General features: G+C 46.8%; 1 protein-coding gene across 1 annotated transcript in view; it reads left to right on the top strand.

Moving 5' to 3' along the window:
- The window catches only part of EGLN3 (egl-9 family hypoxia inducible factor 3), a 28,957-nt gene continuing 12,803 nt past the window's right edge, over positions 583-16,736 (top strand). Inside the window, exon 1 of the mRNA XM_021401898.1 lies at positions 583-1,270. Within this exon, the coding sequence (XP_021257573.1) occupies positions 914-1,270 (357 nt within the window). The 5' untranslated portion in view covers positions 583-913. The remainder of the gene's footprint in view (positions 1,271-16,736) is intronic.

The raw sequence follows: 16,736 nt of genomic DNA, 5'->3' as shown, positions 1-16,736 counted from the left end.
TCTGAATGGAACGTGGAGCTCAGCCGCCACGGGCTGCCTCGGGTGGCTCCGACGCTACAGCGGGGTGCTGGCAGCCCAGCCCAGGGGCTGTCTTTGCCAGCAGCGCCAGCAATCCAACAGGCCCCGTGGGGTGAATAATTAGGGGAAGCGCTATTTTATTATATAAATCTCTCAGGGAATGTTGCGTTCTTTGCCCTAGGAAGCTGCCCTGATGCCCTATGAAATGTCTTCGTCCGTTGTTGAGACTGCCCTTGCAGCCGCTTCGGGAGACGAACAGAAGCGGCAGCAGGAGAAAGTAGCAGTAGCTCATGGACATTCCGGACCCGCTCGCAGCCGCGCCGCGCCGCCGACATGCCGGCGGAGAATTCCTCAATGGCGCTGGCCCCGCCCCCTCCCCGGAGGGGCGGTGCTGGCTGCCTGCAGGCCACGCCCACCCACTCGCACGTGTGAAAGAGCTCGCCGCTCGTTCCTCTCGGGCAGGCCCCGCCCCCTGATCGCCTATTGGCTGCGGGGGCTGAAGGGGGCTGAAGGGGGCGTGGAGTGGGCGTGGCGCTCCGTGCCGGGCAGACTCCACCCACGTGCGGCGGCGCGGCGGGAGCGGGCGGGCTGCGAGCACACATCCCGCACGTAGCCCGCGTATTAATCAGCGCGGGGCCATCTGCCGCCCGCTCCTTAAAGCGCTGGGGGCTGCGGGCGTAGCGAGGGTGCGGTTCGGCGTTGTGCGGTAGCAGAGGTATCAGCGCGGGGCTCCGGCAGCAGCGTCGTCCCCGAGGCGCGGAGCTGAGCGACTGCCCGACCGGGCGACGGCAAAGTTTGGTCCCGTCCCGGAGTCCCGTCCCGGCCTGGAGCCGGCGGGCATCACCTCCCAAGGCGGGTGCCTGAAGGGCAGCGGCGCGCCCGTCCTCGCCGCGCCATGCCGCTGGGGCATATCATGCGGCTGGACTTGGAGAGGCTCGCCCTGGAGTACGTCGTGCCATGTCTGCACGACATCGGCTTCTGTTACCTGGACAACTTCCTGGGGGAGGTGGTGGGCGACTGCGTGCTGGAGCGGGTGAAGCGCATGCACCGTGACGGTGAGCTGGCCGACGGGCAGCTGGCTGGCCCCAGCCGCGGTGTCGCCAAGCGGCATCTCCGCGGAGATCAGATCAAGTGGATTGGGGGCACGGAGGAGGGCTGCGAGGCCATCAACTTCCTTCTCACGCTGATCGACCGCTTGGTGATGTACTGCGGCAGCCGGCTCGGCAAGTACTACGTAAAGGAGCGCTCCAAGGTAAGCGGAGCTGAGGCAGGTTCTCCTCTCCCGGCCTGGGGACGCCCCGTCGGGCTGATCCCGTGGCGCCGCTCCAGGCGGTACTGGGAGCGCTGCCCTGGGGTCTCCCGAGGCGGGCGGGGAGCACGGACGGCTCCCCGGAGTGGGGCCTCGAGGGGCGGCTGCCCGGTGCCTCGTCCCTGGTGCCGCTCCCTCGTCCGTCGATGTCGTTGCGCTGTGTCCCAGCGGCACCTCGCTTCCCAGCTGTGCGAACCGGCGTCGCCGTGCTGAGCATCCTGCCAGAAAAGGCCGGCCGTGAGCCTGGCTGCCCTTAAGGGACTTGGTCCAGGTGGACGGAGAGCTACGTACCCCTCCTGCCGCACGTACGCGGCTGGCATCGGGCTGCTGGGCTACTCGCGGCAGTGCTAACTAGTTTCAGTGTTCGTGCCAGTGTCCTACTGCTGAAGAGACTATCGCTGCTCCCGCGGGGATCTGGCACAAAGTGAGCGATGCTCCGTTTATGTGTGGCAAACTTTTTGTTTTGGAAGGAGGGATTCAGTGTTCTGTTCCGAGGCTCTCTTGTTCGGGAATGGAGAGGACCCCTGTGTACTGCCATTGTAGATTTCTTTCCCAATGAAATTTGTTTGTCCTTTTTATTTAAGTAATCAAGTTTGGCCTAACTTCGTTTTCCTGTCCTCAGCTTGCTCTGGTGAAGCAGGCTGCTTAGGCACTAGCTTTATTTCATTGTCCTGAATGTTGAAAATGGCCCCATTTCTTTTCTCTCTCTCTCTCTCTCTCCTTTTTTTTTTTTTTTTTTTTTTTTCTGACTTGAATTTTGTAATATGTAGCACACTTTTAAAACAACCATGTCTTCTTCGGAAGTGCGAGAAATAGAAATGATGATGAATTTTTTAATTAAAGACAAACTAAAGGTTAAGCATTTGGTTGGGTCCTGACTTGCAATGAACTAAAGGGATGTGTGATTGGTGATGAGATTTTTTTTTTTCAACTGAAAAATGAAGGAAGTAACATGCCATGTTTACCAGCTGTTTGGGAACACCTTAAAACCTGTGCGTGGAAAGGTCCCCCACACACCTCCACACAGTGATGGGAATAGCACAGGGCTGGAGCATAGCTCTACTATGCAGCCCCACGGTCTGGCTGAAGCTTGGGTAGATTTAGTTTAAAATGAGATTGGACTGGAGTTCACTTATTTTTGGTGTAGGGAGGTATAAATACCCAGTCTGCTTGGGCATGCCTCTAAGGGCATCTTAGGTCCGTCTCTGGGTGGCTTCTGTTTACCTGGTTTCTGCTGAAGGTACAACGCTGTATGTTAGTGAGGTATTTGGGGAAAAACTCGGCTAGGTGTGGGAAGGCTGTTGGAGCTGGCTGGGGAGAAGGGTCTCTTGGGATGTAGGGTCTTTGAAACTGAGTTGTGGTCTTGCCACAGCTTTGTGCCAACAGCAGTAACGCACGACAGAACTTGACAGCAAGCAGCCTGGTACTTACTTATAAAACAAGTCAGTCTTTTGGCCCTTGTCATTCACCAGGGAAGTATCAGACTCCAAGTAGTATGTGAAAATGCTGCACAACAGCATGAGATTGAAAGGGACTCAATATAGTTTGCAAAACTAAACGCAGAGAAATTTCCATCTGAAATTAAGAGTAACCAATCCCTTAATGATAATAATAATAATAAATGCCATGAATATGGGAGTAGCAGCTGTCATCTGTAGCTGGCATGTGGGACACCTTTGGCAGAAAGATTATTCCCGTGACTAATCAAGTGACTCCTGCAGTGCATGCAGGCTCCCACGTCACCCATGGACATTCTCCTTCCACCATTAAACCAGCCCTTTTTGCTTATTTCCTGAAGACTTGTGAGTGCATACACTGAATTTAAAAGTACGATTTGTGTGTGTGTGTATTTTTTATCAACTATACACAGAAATGGATGCTCAGAGAACCTCTCAGAGGGAGATGTTTCTGAGCAGCTGGGCCAACACTTCTTAGATAGACATGTGCTATTATTTATTAGTTTGGGAAATGGGTATTTGACAGATGGGGCTAAGAGTTCCAGAGCAGTCTGCTGAAAGTGTAAGCCTTTGACTACATTGTAATTCCTTGTTGTGGAATTGAATCGGCCTCATTGCTATTTAGATATTTAAGTTTTTAAAATAATAGTATGTCTTTAATCTGCAGCCTAAGTATTGGAAAAGTAGGAGAAGTTTTCTTAATAAATGAATTTTTATGAGCTTACTTTCTGCTTAGTATAATGTGCTAATATAGCTAAACAAACATATGAAGACAAGAAAGACTCCTGTACAACAAAAGCTTTCCTTGCAGCTACACACGAGAAATGAGTCAGTAGGGTTTTGTTGTTTCCATATGACTTTCAACACCACTGAAAGAAAGTTGAGATTGCATCAAAGAGAATGGATGGAAGTTAAACTTTTACAAGGGTACCGGATATACTTAAGAGCTGTTGGTTGGTATTTGAGGGCTGATAATGAAATATAACCTTTCATCCTTGCAAAGCAGTGATCCAAATTTATCTTTGGATCAAGTCATATTTAAAAATATTAGCTGACACGGTTAAAAGTTAAAAATAACCAGATAACATCCTTCTAGAGTGCTCTTCTTGCAGACCCCACGTAGTGCTAGTTGGCTTCTGCATTCTCTTAGAGTTTCCATTTTGTAGTAGAATAATACAGTGGTTCCCCTTTTATAGTGGCTGAATCATAGAATCATAGACTGGCTTGGGTTGAAAAGGACCTCAAAGATCATCGAGTTTCAACCCCCCTGCTGAGTGCCAGGGTCCCCAACCACTAGACCAGGCTGCCCAGAGCCACGTCCAGCCTGGCCTTGAACACCTCCAGGGACGGGGCGTCCACAACCCCCTGTGCAACCTGTTCCAGTGTGTCACCACCCTCTGTGTGAAAAATCTCCTCCTAATATCTAACCTAAATCTCCCCTGTCTCAGCTTAAAACCATTCCCCCTTGTCCTATCGCTATCCACCCTTGTGAACAAACACTCTCCTGTTTATACGCTCCCTTCAAGTACTGGAAGGCCACAGTGAGGTCTCCCTGGAGCCTTCTCTTCTCCAAACTAAACAAGCACAGCTCCCTCAACCTTTCCTCATAGGAGAGGTGCTCCAGCCCTCTGATCATCTTAGGATCTCACCAAGATGTATTTGAGCTGGGTTCAGTTTTCTCAGTATGAGGAGACTGACGTCCTTGCACAGAGAGACTCTCTGGCCTAGGGACAGATGTTGGGTTCTGAGGATTTATCTGCATGCTGCAGGAACTCTGGCACTTCATAGGGAGCTGCTGGCTGGCACTGGGGAGCAAGGTGGCAGCATGCCCTGTGAGGCCAATCACCTGGAGTGCCTTGAGGCCAGTGGTACTTCCGGGACTGCCCATGAAGTGCTGATGTACTGCAGTATCTAGCGTCTTCTGTCCCAAAGTCCCTCTTGCCGATAGTTGGTTTCTTCAGGGGCTCTTGGTGCTGGAAATGGTCCCATCTGTGAAAGGCTTGAGCCTACCAGCATATTACTCGGGCATGGAGGTGATTCAGGGGCCTGCCATGAATTGTGGAATGATCCAGGGGGCAGGTGCAAAGTTCTGTAGATGAGATGTCTCGTGAAAAATACCTGTGCCTTACAAGTAAATAATCCAAAGCAACAATAATTTTAAAAACTTGGGAGATTTCTTCTTACAGACACAAGAAATGTGGTTTTTACGTTGGAAGCTGCAGGTGTGCCATTTGCTGTGGAGTTTGGGGTACTTGCCCTTTCAGCAGCCTGAGAGGTGCTGCAGAGCCCAAGGAGCCCTGGGTGTGTGCAGTCCTTCCGGCAGGAGGCAGCAGGTGGGGACGGACCGGCCTGCAGAAATGCCAGATCCCCCTTCCAGGGAGGTGCCTGGGCACCTCATCTGCTGCTGAGGGGATGTGGCTGTTCCCCTGTTCACACTGCTCTGGAGAAGAGTGGCTTTCCCTGCAGTCAGGCAGGGTGCCTGAGTGATGTCCTCTGCCAGCATCTGCTGCTCTGGGCCACTTGTGCCAGGTCAGCACTGAGGCCCAGTGTGCGCTGGTCCCACAGATGTGAGGACCTGACAAACTGGCTTGGTAGAGCTTGGTGTGGACTATGTACCCTGGTCCTGGCAGTGGCACTGCCTGCTGCGGGTCACTGATATCCTCCTGGGTGCTGTTGTGAGCTGAAATCTGTGTGAGGGTGGCTTATGGGGACCTTGAGCTCACCTTGCACATGCTGGGTGCTGGTAAGTCCCACTGGCTGCAGAATAAGGCAAGAAGCCCTAATCCTAAGAGCTAACATCTACTGAAAAAAGCCTGAGACTGACATTTTTAAGCTCAGAATCCAAATGATACTGTTCAGTATCCAAGTATACGGCCTGAAGTTTAAAAAAAAAAAAAAAGTTTTCAATACAAGCTTAGTTTGCTTAGAAGTCCCTGTGGGATGTGAACTCTTTTGAAAACTGTGCTTCAGAAGCTTTATGTGGGCTTTTCACTCTTCTTCTGAGACACTTTTTGCATCCTCGTGATGCACACCTCCCGGTCACCCAAACCCTGGTGGGCCCTCTCTGAAGGTCACAGGAGAAGCCCACACTGTGTGGTGGTGGTGGCACTGCCTGGCTAATGAGTGACAGCTGAAAGATGAGGCGGGTCCTTCTTGCATGTGATCGTAGGTAGGTTTTGAAACCCCGCCTGTCTAGCGGGTTGTTACTAAGATTTCTGTTCCTGAGGATTTAAGAAATACATAAGATGTCACAGGCTGGGGTTTTTTTTTTTTTCTGAATTCATCAGATAATGAGATAAAAGAGTTTTGTATTTATTTATGAAAAAAGAAAAATTCTATTCTATGATCATAAGAATTCAAATACTGTTAATTCCAATAAAAATGGGGACAGACACTGCTTTTTCTGATTTGAGGTGCAGATGTAAGGAGCAGGATAGCAGAGCTGAGGATCTGCCTATAGAAATATACTGGCTCGTTGTACTTCACAAAGGATTTTTGATACTTGCATAGCAGCATGCCTTGCAATTAGTTGACAATGGGAGGTCTGATGCATACTGCCATGCAGAAGAAATATGCATAATTTTTCTTTCTTTTTTTCTAATCAAATGCACATGTTCTGGCATAATGGGTAGGTTCAAATCTGTTCTTCTGGCTGGCAGCCGGCAGAGTCCAGAGCCACTGGAACTGTAAATACAGCAGACAAGTCGTTTTATGATATCAGACTGAGGAATCCGGCATTGGCAGTGATCCTGGAGTGGTTGCTTTGGCTCCATGTCAAAATTGATGTTTATATCTGTGTTTGTCAAGCAAGATTAGTTAGCTTGGTTAATTATACACAGGAATGTATAATTTTTACTTGACATTCAGAGCAATAAATGAATATAAACCTGGGCATATTAGCTTGCTTTTGTTCTTTGCCAAATTATTCTCAATTACTTTTTGAAACTTTCAAAATATGCTTATTTTCTGAAATAGGCAAAGATTGCCTCTTCACTCAGCAGGAACAGGGTACTGGCAAAGCGGGTCAATATTTTACAGAGTGATGCATGTGCCCAGAAGTGAGCTCAGGAGTATGAGTGGCCTCAGTAGGATGGTAATGGAGCTTGTACTTAAGGTGCTTATAAGCCTCTTCACTTCAACACCTAAGTTTAGTAACTGTTTCGTGTCACCACTCCTAAGAACCTGAGTTTAATGCACTGGCAGGCTTACTCCATGGCAGCAATGGAGAAACAGCACCATCTTCGGTGAGTGTGGCACCCAGAGCCTTTGCTGGCCAGTGGCTGCTGCTGGCCCTCCTGCTCGGCCCTTGCTGAGGAGAAGTCTGAAATCACCCACTGGCCTCCTTGAGGAGCATGTCCCTGCACTTTGCAGTCAGGATGCAGAAGGAAGACAGAAGATGACTATTCCTGAAAGATAGGGGAAATTAGCGGAGGTTAGACGGCATAGAGGGCACAGTAATTTGTGCATGCGTTTGTGGTGTCAGGGCAGTTTACTCAATATTTTTCTTGTCTGTAATTTTGCAGTCAGGCAGTGCTTGATGGACTTATTGGACTCCTGACACTATATAATGATGGCAGAGCAGTGAGGCTTTCTGCAGACTTCCACATACTGGTAGCACATCTTCGTCGGTACCTGCCTACCCACTGCAATAGCTGTGCTGGTACCAGTCTGTCCCAGTGCTGCTATGTCAGCCTGCAAAGCCAGAGACTTGCAGGTGAAGCCATACTGGTGTGCCTGCCAATATCCCTATTACTCACAAACCCTAAGTAAATAGGTGCATCTCAATTTGTTTTTGTATAAGGGTTCATTGCTTGTTAGCTGTTGGTGTAAGTCTTACCTAGCTGTGTGGGGAGGAATGTGGTAAGCAGGTGGCACAAGTGCTGCTTGGGTCATGGTGTGCTTGTCCTTTGGACTTGATGGGTGTGTGTGGCACTGTCAGGCACAGTGTCCTTGGCAGAGTCACTAGGGAAAGCTGTGGGATTCAGAGTGCAGTGCCCCCCACTGCCCCTTAGCCTGGCAAGGAGGGCTGAGCTGACAGCCTTTTTTCCAAGATGGTTATTAATGAACAATTACAGCTCAGTGCAAATAACAGTATATGTTTAAACGAAGATGCATTGATGCTCATAACACTGATGCAGGACAGCACGTACACAATAAAAGTGAACTTGTTCCTTTCTATTAAGAATTCCAGCTGCCTGTGTTAACCCTGATGTCCTTACTTGATGACAGAGTAAACTCTTGTTTCCTCAACTTCCAGACTTACTTGATTGGCATACCCTTATCCTGGATGTTGCCTCCTGAGCAATTGGCTTAGATTAATCCCTGGAAGCCACTTCTCCCTCCCTTTTCTCTTCCGCTACACTTTTTCATCTTTTTAGACAGATCCTTTTTCCTCTCAGCAGTGGTGGTGGTGATGGGGCCTAGCAGGCTGCCCAAGGGGCTGGTGGAGTCACTGTCCCTGGAGGTGTTCAAGAACCATGTAGATGTGGCACTGGGGGGACATGGTTTGGTGAGGATGGTGAGGATGGGCAGGTAGTTGGACTGGATGATCTCATTAGTCTTTTCCAACATTAATGATTCCTTCCCACATGTGGAAGGGATGGGGCAGAGGGAGGATAAAATCAGAGAGGGGGTAAAATCACAGTGACCCAAACATGAATGCATTTTTAATAGATGAAAAGTTGATGCTTGCTGAGTGGACTGGGCACACTTAGAGATCAACGCTTACCAAATATTTCAAGATGACTCTTACAAAGTACTTTTTATTATTAAGTACTCACTTTTAAAAGAAGTTTTCTCCTGCTTCTGTTTCAAGAAGGATTGCCTTTCCCTCACTGTTATAGGTCAAAGGTAAGTTGTCCTTTGTCACCAGCAGGTCACAGAGTGCTTGTCTACCTTGCAGTGGGTGGCTTGTGAGAGTTAAGAGGTCAGGAAGGGAAGCTGATGAATAAATGTTGCTGGTTTTAGACTTACGGAGAAGGAGGATACGTGCATGACAACTTGAGGGAACTGGGAGCCCTTCATTGGATTTATCATGACTGTAATCCTTCTGTCTCAGCGCTGAGAACTGAAACAATGTTGTTAGGAGGCTGCCAGCAGCATAAGACTCCTTGAGCACCTGGGAAGGCTTTATTGGATTAGTAGAGGAGCTGTAGGGTAGAGGTGCTTCAGGAACTGCTTCTGGTACCTGTGCAAGGGCAGCTGATATCCCCTTGGTGGGCTCAGGGTTATGAATAACTACTGCAGGGTGGCTTGACAAAAGGTTTTGATTTACACTTTACATTAGGTAGCAATTTGTTTCATATCTCTTATTGCTTTGAAAAGAGACGTCAGGGAATTAGTCAGGAAACAAGAAGGTCTCTAGATTTTTAGACAGTGAAGAGGAGGAATAAAAATAATGAAGGAAACTCCTGCCAAGTAGTCTTGTCTCCTGCTGCTTAACTATTCACAGGCGTGCCATTCATACTGCTCCTGCAGTGGTCTGGAGAGCCATAAGCTCCATTTCCCCTCTGTCACTCACTCACATCTGCATCTCCTATCCCTCAGTGACAGAGGAGCTTTTCCCCACAGTCATTTTTTGATATCATTGTGTTTTGGTAAGATGCATAGACAAAGAAAATCAGTGCCATCACACAAAACACTTAACAGAAAGCAGTTGGTTACAGAAGCAGCTCATTGCTCTGATTTTGCACAAGGAAAATAGTGCAAGAGATTTTACTGAACATAAGGGTTCCATGAAAGCTCAGCAAACGTTTGTGCCACCAGCCACCCGTGGCACAAATGAATGGTGTAGATTAGACGAGTGCATATAGTACACTGTCTACACAGTCAGGAAACAGTTTGCCCAAAGCTTTGTCAGCTGGAAATGGTAGAGTAACTACATCTTTTGGCAAACACCAGGAAATTGCAAACTACTTTGTAGCAAAGAATATCTTTTAAAAAATATATATATTAAATATGAATATGAAATATGTGTGTGTATATATATGCAGTTCACATTCTTTTGGTCACGATACACCTTTCTCTTCAGGTCTGACTAGCCAAACAAAAAATGTTTGCATTTTTTCATGTCTCTAAGTCACAACAATAATCTTTGTATAGACCTTATTTCTTGCACTGTCACTTTTTTTTCTTACAATTTGATAAGACAAGATAAATGTTTCTAAAGTTTTGGCTCCATGTCAGGAACTCACTGAAGCATTTTTTTTTTAAGTCCCTTTGAAGTCAGTGGGTCTGAAGCACATCCTTTGGTGCTTGGCTTGGACTGTGCTGCAGTATTTAGGCTACTTCAGGAAAAGTTGTAATGATTCCTTGTGCTGCCCTAATTCCTCATCTGTTTTGTCTTGGATTTGAAACATAGAATGTCTTTGCTTGGAAGGGAGTAAGGAGCCTTTCTTGTTGAAAGGCTAAGTATGAGCACTGATCACATTGTAGATGGCAGTTAGGATTTGTTTCTGACTTTTGCAATTGACTGTCTTGCAGCAAACCTGCTTGTACCAGTAGAGTTATCCCAGCAGTGCATGTGGGGAAGTGTGTGCTGCCCAGTGCAGGCTGGGGAGCACTGCCCTGAGCAGGGAGAGCTCGGGATGCAAGGCAATGTTTGGCAGGGAGTTCCAGGCAGTGGGTGCTGGTGGAGAAAAAAAAAAAAAAAAAACTTGGAAAATTTGGTAGGAGTGTGCTTTTTTTAATATTATTTTAAATAAGTCTCAGTTCTCAACTTTCCTGTTCTAGGTTAAGTTGTGCTTGTTGTGTTTGCTGCTGCAGACTATGTGAAGTGTAACTGCACCTTTCCTTTCTGGTTTCCTATCAGGAATCTGGTAGAAGTAGTTTGAAGGCGGAAAAGGGAGGAGCTTCACTGTAAGTGCTGTAGCATGTCCTTCCATTGAGGCATACAAATCATGGTATCTGATGAGCCATGCATAAAGAGAACAGGGTCCCCCAGGATGTACTGATAACTTCGTTCTTTGCAGTATTCACCATTGCTTCCATTTTCCTAAGTTAACGAGTGTTCTGCCTTCCTTTGGCTGCGCAGCATGTGCACGGTGTCTCTGGAGCTGGCCAACAGGAAGGGTCACTGCCTGGTTAAGTATTTTACATGCTTCCTCTTTGCGGAGGAGCAATGAGAGAATTTGCAAATGCAAGTCCTTACTGACAAATTTACTGTAATTCAACATATGATAGTTGTCAAAGGCTGACATGTCAAGGTTTTGCAATTTCACTTATATTTTCCAAATGCATGACTTGGCACCTAACTAGTGACTAACTAGAGCCTTGGTGCCTGCCTGACACTTACAGAGATAATTTCTTGGCAAGGATGAAAATGTTGGTAACGTGTATATTGTTCTTGTTGGTTTTCTTTTTTACAATTCATATGCCAGCAAATGATAGAAATTCTTCATATTTCTTGTTCTTTAGGTTACACTTATCTTTTGCTAGGACTTGGTTAAAAGTCTGCCTCACTATTTACAATCCATAGGACAAATTTCAGCTGAGTGCAATGATTTGGCTGCAGTTAGGAAAAACAGCAGTTATGCTGACAGTGACCAGAGGTAGACATGGTGCCCATTTTACTCCCCTGCCTACTGACACCTTCATGCCCCTCCATCTCTGACTGGCCCCCAAATATCTGTATCCCCCATTGCCAGGGGTTTTCTACCCTCTGCCCTCTTGCCTCCATCCCAGCAAGCAGCAAAGGTAGGGACAGGGATGCTGGCCCTGGCTGCCCAGCAAGTACTCCCTCAGAGCAGCTCCCACGCAGCCCTGCCAGCCACACCTGCAGTGGCTCTGAGGACATGCTGCTCCCATCATGCTGGCTGCCAGAGAGGAAAGCTTTTGCAGAGGAAGAGGAAAATGAAGGGAACAGAGCCAGAAAGACCTCTCCAGGCTTTCTGCATCCTCAGGAAACGTCCTGAGCCCACATCAGAGACCACACCTCCTGCTCAGCGCTTGCAGTGCTTCCTGCAAAAACTACCTTGCATACTGAGAAACACTATTACTTTAAGACCTGATCCCAAATTCTGCCTTGAGACCTCCTGAGGTTGGAGTCAGAGCTACTGGTTAAGGCTGCAGGAAGCAGCAGGGAAGCAGAGTGAAGGGGGCTGGGAGGGAAACCTGCAGTCCATGGCCCTGTCCGGCACAGGGCCACCTCCTGGATAGTGTGCTGCTGTGAGTGGCCACACTGCCATACTGTCAGCCGATGGGACTGGGCTTCTTTTGTCAGGTGATGGCAGCATAAATCTGTGGGAGAGTCTTGACCATTGGAAAAAAAGGTGGGATTTTAGCAGACTGAGTTCACAACTGGGCTCTGGTGCTGCCTGGCAGCTGGGTTTAAGACTAGGTTTCCTCGACTGTGGGTCGAGGGCTTTTGTGAGTGGTAATGTGCAACTACGAGGGTGTGCAAATGGATGGAGCTCCATTTGCCACGTATGTTCATATGTGTATCTATGTACGCTTTCTTTCCTCAGAGCTGCCTAGTTCCTGTTGACACACATCTTGCTGATGCAAGCATCAACTGTGGATGGTGGGAGGGCAGGCACAACCACACTTAAATGAATAAATCCATCTATTCATTTACTAATATGTTTTTATTGCCTAACCTTAGAACAGGTGTATAATTATATCATCATAAATGACCTTGAATTTGAACAGCTTATCTCCTTTTCTATGGGGAAAATTGCTGTGTCACTATGTACACGTTCGCCCCCTTTTATTGCACCCAGACTCAACAGATTGTGTCGGTGTGAGGTACAAGGGTAGCCAGAGAAGCAAACTTCAAGTGCAGGCAAAGCCTTAAAGATAAAGACTGCATATGTTGTTTAGGCACAGCAATATTACTTCTGATGGTAATTTATTATAGGTAACTTTAATGAGTTTACCCATAAATATTAATTTACACAAAATCTCATGCAGGGTAAACATGCTGCTAACTAGGCAATGTCCTTCACAAAGGTGGGGGGAGCAGGAGGCGAGTGAGACAACTTCATTGCAAAGTTAAAGTAGGACATAACTGGTTTCATCAATTAGCCTTAATTTGGCAATACTGCTGTGATAACAAACACTTGAGAACCATTCAGCTCAGTTTTAGTGCAGTAGTGTCTCAGCAGCCTCAGAAGCCCGAATAGCTCTAACACCTTTGTGAGGAACCTTGAGGCGCTTTTGGGGTACCATTATGTGATAATGTTGAGTCTGGACCCTGCTGCCTTTGGCAGCAAGGAGGGACACATGCTGCTGAGACAGGGTGAAGGGGAATGTCTGTCCCCAGTGACGTCCTCTTCAGGATGGTGGTGGCTCACAGCCCCCTCTGGGGTGAGATGCTTGAGGAATGCGCTGTGGGTGCCACCTAGCAGGTGTTAGGGGATAAAGCCTTGTGGGCAGCACTGTTCACTCACCCTGGGCCCACAGGTTTAAAAGTGAATGAAGGGTAATGAAAAAAGGAGCTTTGGCCAGCTCAAGCAGCTCTGATAGCAGCAAGATACCTGCATGGACTTGCTGTGATGGCTGTCTTTCTTGGCCTTTTTTAATGCACCCGAAGAGCCTTGAAATACATAGAAGTCTTAAAATGTTGCAGGAAAAAGCGTGCTGTAATCCTCCGAGTGATTAGTAAGTAGCAGAACTAAAAAGGTCTTAATTCCTGACAACGGATGCAAGAATGGAATATTAAAGGAGCTATGGCCTTATCTTCTTACAAAATAGGTGGGAATATCCCGTGGAGGATGTATTTGCTGGTTGCCATGCCTTTATTCCCCACTGGGAGCCTGAACACCCAGGGGCATCCTTACATATTTCCTTAATGAGCCTGCACTGATGAATCCCCTTTCTGCGGGGGTGGCCTTCTCCCTGCCCGCTGGAGCTCATTTACAGAGCTTACTCCATCTGTGCTGGATGTACACCTGCACTGGATTTGTACCCATGCTGAATGTGCACCCACGTTAGATGTGTATGGAGCTTTCTCATTAGTGCTGGTCATCCTAGTTTGCTTCTTGGGGGAGAGAGGGAAAGAGAGAGCAAAGTAGTTTTCTGGGTGATGAAAGAGACCTTCAGGTACAGGCAAAAGTACTCCTGAAGTGCAATATCACAGAGCATTTTTTTGAAGCATGGATGCTTTACCACATCTATAAGAGGCATGCAGGTGTGGGAGACCAGTGAGACCCAGAAAAGAGAAGCGCCCTGCTGGTGCGTGCTGCAAACATGTTTTTTTTCCTCTTCCCTCCACAGCTTCTCTATGAAGTGTACTCTGGAGGAAAGTTTGCGTTTGATTGCCGATAGCCTCACGCTCTGCACGTAGCACTGTCATTAAGCCATCATCTCGCTGGCCGGCAGCCAGGGCTCGGCAGCCGAGGGCGGGCGGTCCTTCGGAACTGAAGCAGCCTCTATTGATACACTGGGGGCACGGCGCATGTTTACAGCTGGTAATTGGGGGCTTAGTCTGAATATCCTTGACTGAGCTAATTCACTGTCAATAGCCTTTTAAATTTCAGGTCCTGCCGCGATGCATGTCTGCTCTTCACAGCACGTTAATCTCTGTTGAAGCTGTATTGTCTCTGCCTGCTTGCAAGGCGCAATGGCTGGGTAACGTTTCAGCCTAAAAACTAGCTTTAGGTCAGAGGACGATGGAAAATAAGTCTTAACCTGATTTTCCTGTTGCAGAATGTGAGACAGGAGCACTGAGGAGCTGGAGAAGAGTGTGAATTGACATACGTGCAGGAATATGTGGATATCTAAACCTACAAGATAAGAGGTTAATCTTTTACTCAATTAGAAGAGACAAAGCTGCTCGCTGCAAATACAGTTGGGATCCTATGGCAATTTTAGATTTATTTCCATAAACCTCAGTATTCTCTTGTCTCCTGCTCTTGCCATGAGACTGAAGACAGAATCTGAGTGGTAGCCTGAAAGCAGGAGATGTTATTTTATTTGACTTTACAAAACAATCTGAACAGTATATGGGGGAAGGTAAATATATGTGACTCTTTCATCCATGGAATCAAAAATCAGATTCTTCTCCTCAGAAACAGGGAGAGCTTCTCTCTCGACTAAGTCCTTTGCAGTTTCCTGAATAGCCTCTCCAACTCTTGGACCCCAGAAAGCATCCAGCAGCAGGAAGATCTCAGTGAAACTCACTGCTGTCTCCAAAGCTCACTTCACAAATGCTCCCTATTCTCTTGGCAGCTGCAGGTGGTTACTGCCTGCTCAGGGCATGTCTGTTCCATGGCTGCCCTGTGCCTTCCCACTGTGTAGTGGCATTGCCCTGGCAGCCAGCTGGAAACTGAAGGGCATCCAGACTTATCTTGAAGTGGATGTTCTGCTAACAAAGGAGGAAAATAGTCTCAAGCTGAAGCTGTCCTTCTCATTAAGAGGGCTCTTTAAGCCATGAAAAGCTAAATTTTGTTTTGTTGTCAATCATTAGAAAAAATTCCTAAACCATGTTACAGATTCATTTAATAGTTCATTTTTAAATCAGTGTAAATCCATGATCTAGCTTCCTTACAGACAAATTCCATAAGATTTTAAAACTTTTTAGTGGCCTCTTGAGCTACTGCTGGATGATGTGCCAGTCGTCAACAGCTGTGTGGTATGGTGATAATCCATAAACAGAGCTTTCATGTGTAATTCTTTGTTTCTGCTTACTGAACTTCTTCTGGAACTGAGGATAGAAGCAATCTTCTGTCTTATGGAAAAAAGAATAATGAGCAAAGACAACCTCAGTACTTCTGCATCTTTTTCCTGAAGATTTACCATCTTTTTCAGTGATGCTCTCCCCAGTTTCCACTCTTGGGAAGCCACTCAAAATTCTCTAAAATATGTCTCTGTGAACCTTGGAAATGATAATTAAGCTATAGTGGTGCACGTGAAAGACTAAAATGGAACAAAGGGAAAGATTAACTTTTTGGTCTTGGAAGATCTCAGCTGCACAATCAAGCTCATGCCCATTCAGGGAGAAGCAAATACCAGATCAACTGGCTAAAATCCTATCCAGAGAACAGGAATTATTTGTACAGTTACAAGTTCTTGCAGCAGGAATGAAGATGTATGTGCAATATGCAGTGTTCCAGACTTCCCTAGATGAGATGTCTTCCAGTACAGGGTCCTTATCAGTCAGTCATATCTCGTTTGGCCCTTCAGAAGACTCTTCTCACCTGCTTCCCAGGCACCTTTGTGCTTAGGGCTACTTCTACAAGTTAATGAAGGAAGTTTTCAGCAAACAATGCTTGAAGGTGAATTCATGGAGTTTCATCTGTTTAGTGCTTCGTGGAAGAAGGTGGTAGCCCCAGGGTTTTTATTGGTATTTCCATTGGCTTTTTTACTTTTTCAGATGTTTTCCATACTGCTTGGCTTTAGGCCTCAGTATGAAGATGACAGTTGAAGTGAAAAGGTATGGGTGATTTCCCCTGCAAAATTCTAGCCCTTTTTCCAGTGTTTCTTAATTATATATTGTATTACATAATCCTTCCTCACAGCCTTCTCCTCTCTTGCCTCCCCCCTGAGCAAGAAGCTGACCAAGCAGAAGGTGAGGCTTAGCTCTGTAAATCCAACGGCTAGTTGACTGCAGACTGAAAATCAAGTTATGGGTGAGGAGTAGAGGTAATAGTTTCTCATGCAATGCTGCTGCTGAAGCCCGTTTTGTGTGAATGAAGTGGGCAGGTTTCTGCCCCCTTGGAACTGGTGATTCTGTTTCCAGTAGGCATGAAGCTAACGTCTCTGATATTTTTATTTTAATGTAATTTCCTTCAATTTATTCCCAACCATCTATACAGGGTAATAAATTAGACCAATTTTCATACTTAATTCTTCAGTATAGTAGATGAGTGTTTTAACTTTCCTAAGTTCAAATAAACTAGTATTTAATAATCATGAATATTTTATGCTTTACTGTTATGTGCTACACAGTTAAAAAAAACAACAACAAAAAAAAACCACTTGAGCACAATTAGGTGCAACAAGCAAGTACTTAA

Source organism: Numida meleagris, chromosome 6 (assembly GCF_002078875.1).
Source record: "Numida meleagris isolate 19003 breed g44 Domestic line chromosome 6, NumMel1.0, whole genome shotgun sequence".
NCBI lineage: Eukaryota > Metazoa > Chordata > Aves > Galliformes > Numididae > Numida > Numida meleagris.
The sequence above is the reverse complement of the archived record's forward strand: the minus strand, read 5'-3'. Positions and strand labels throughout refer to the sequence as shown.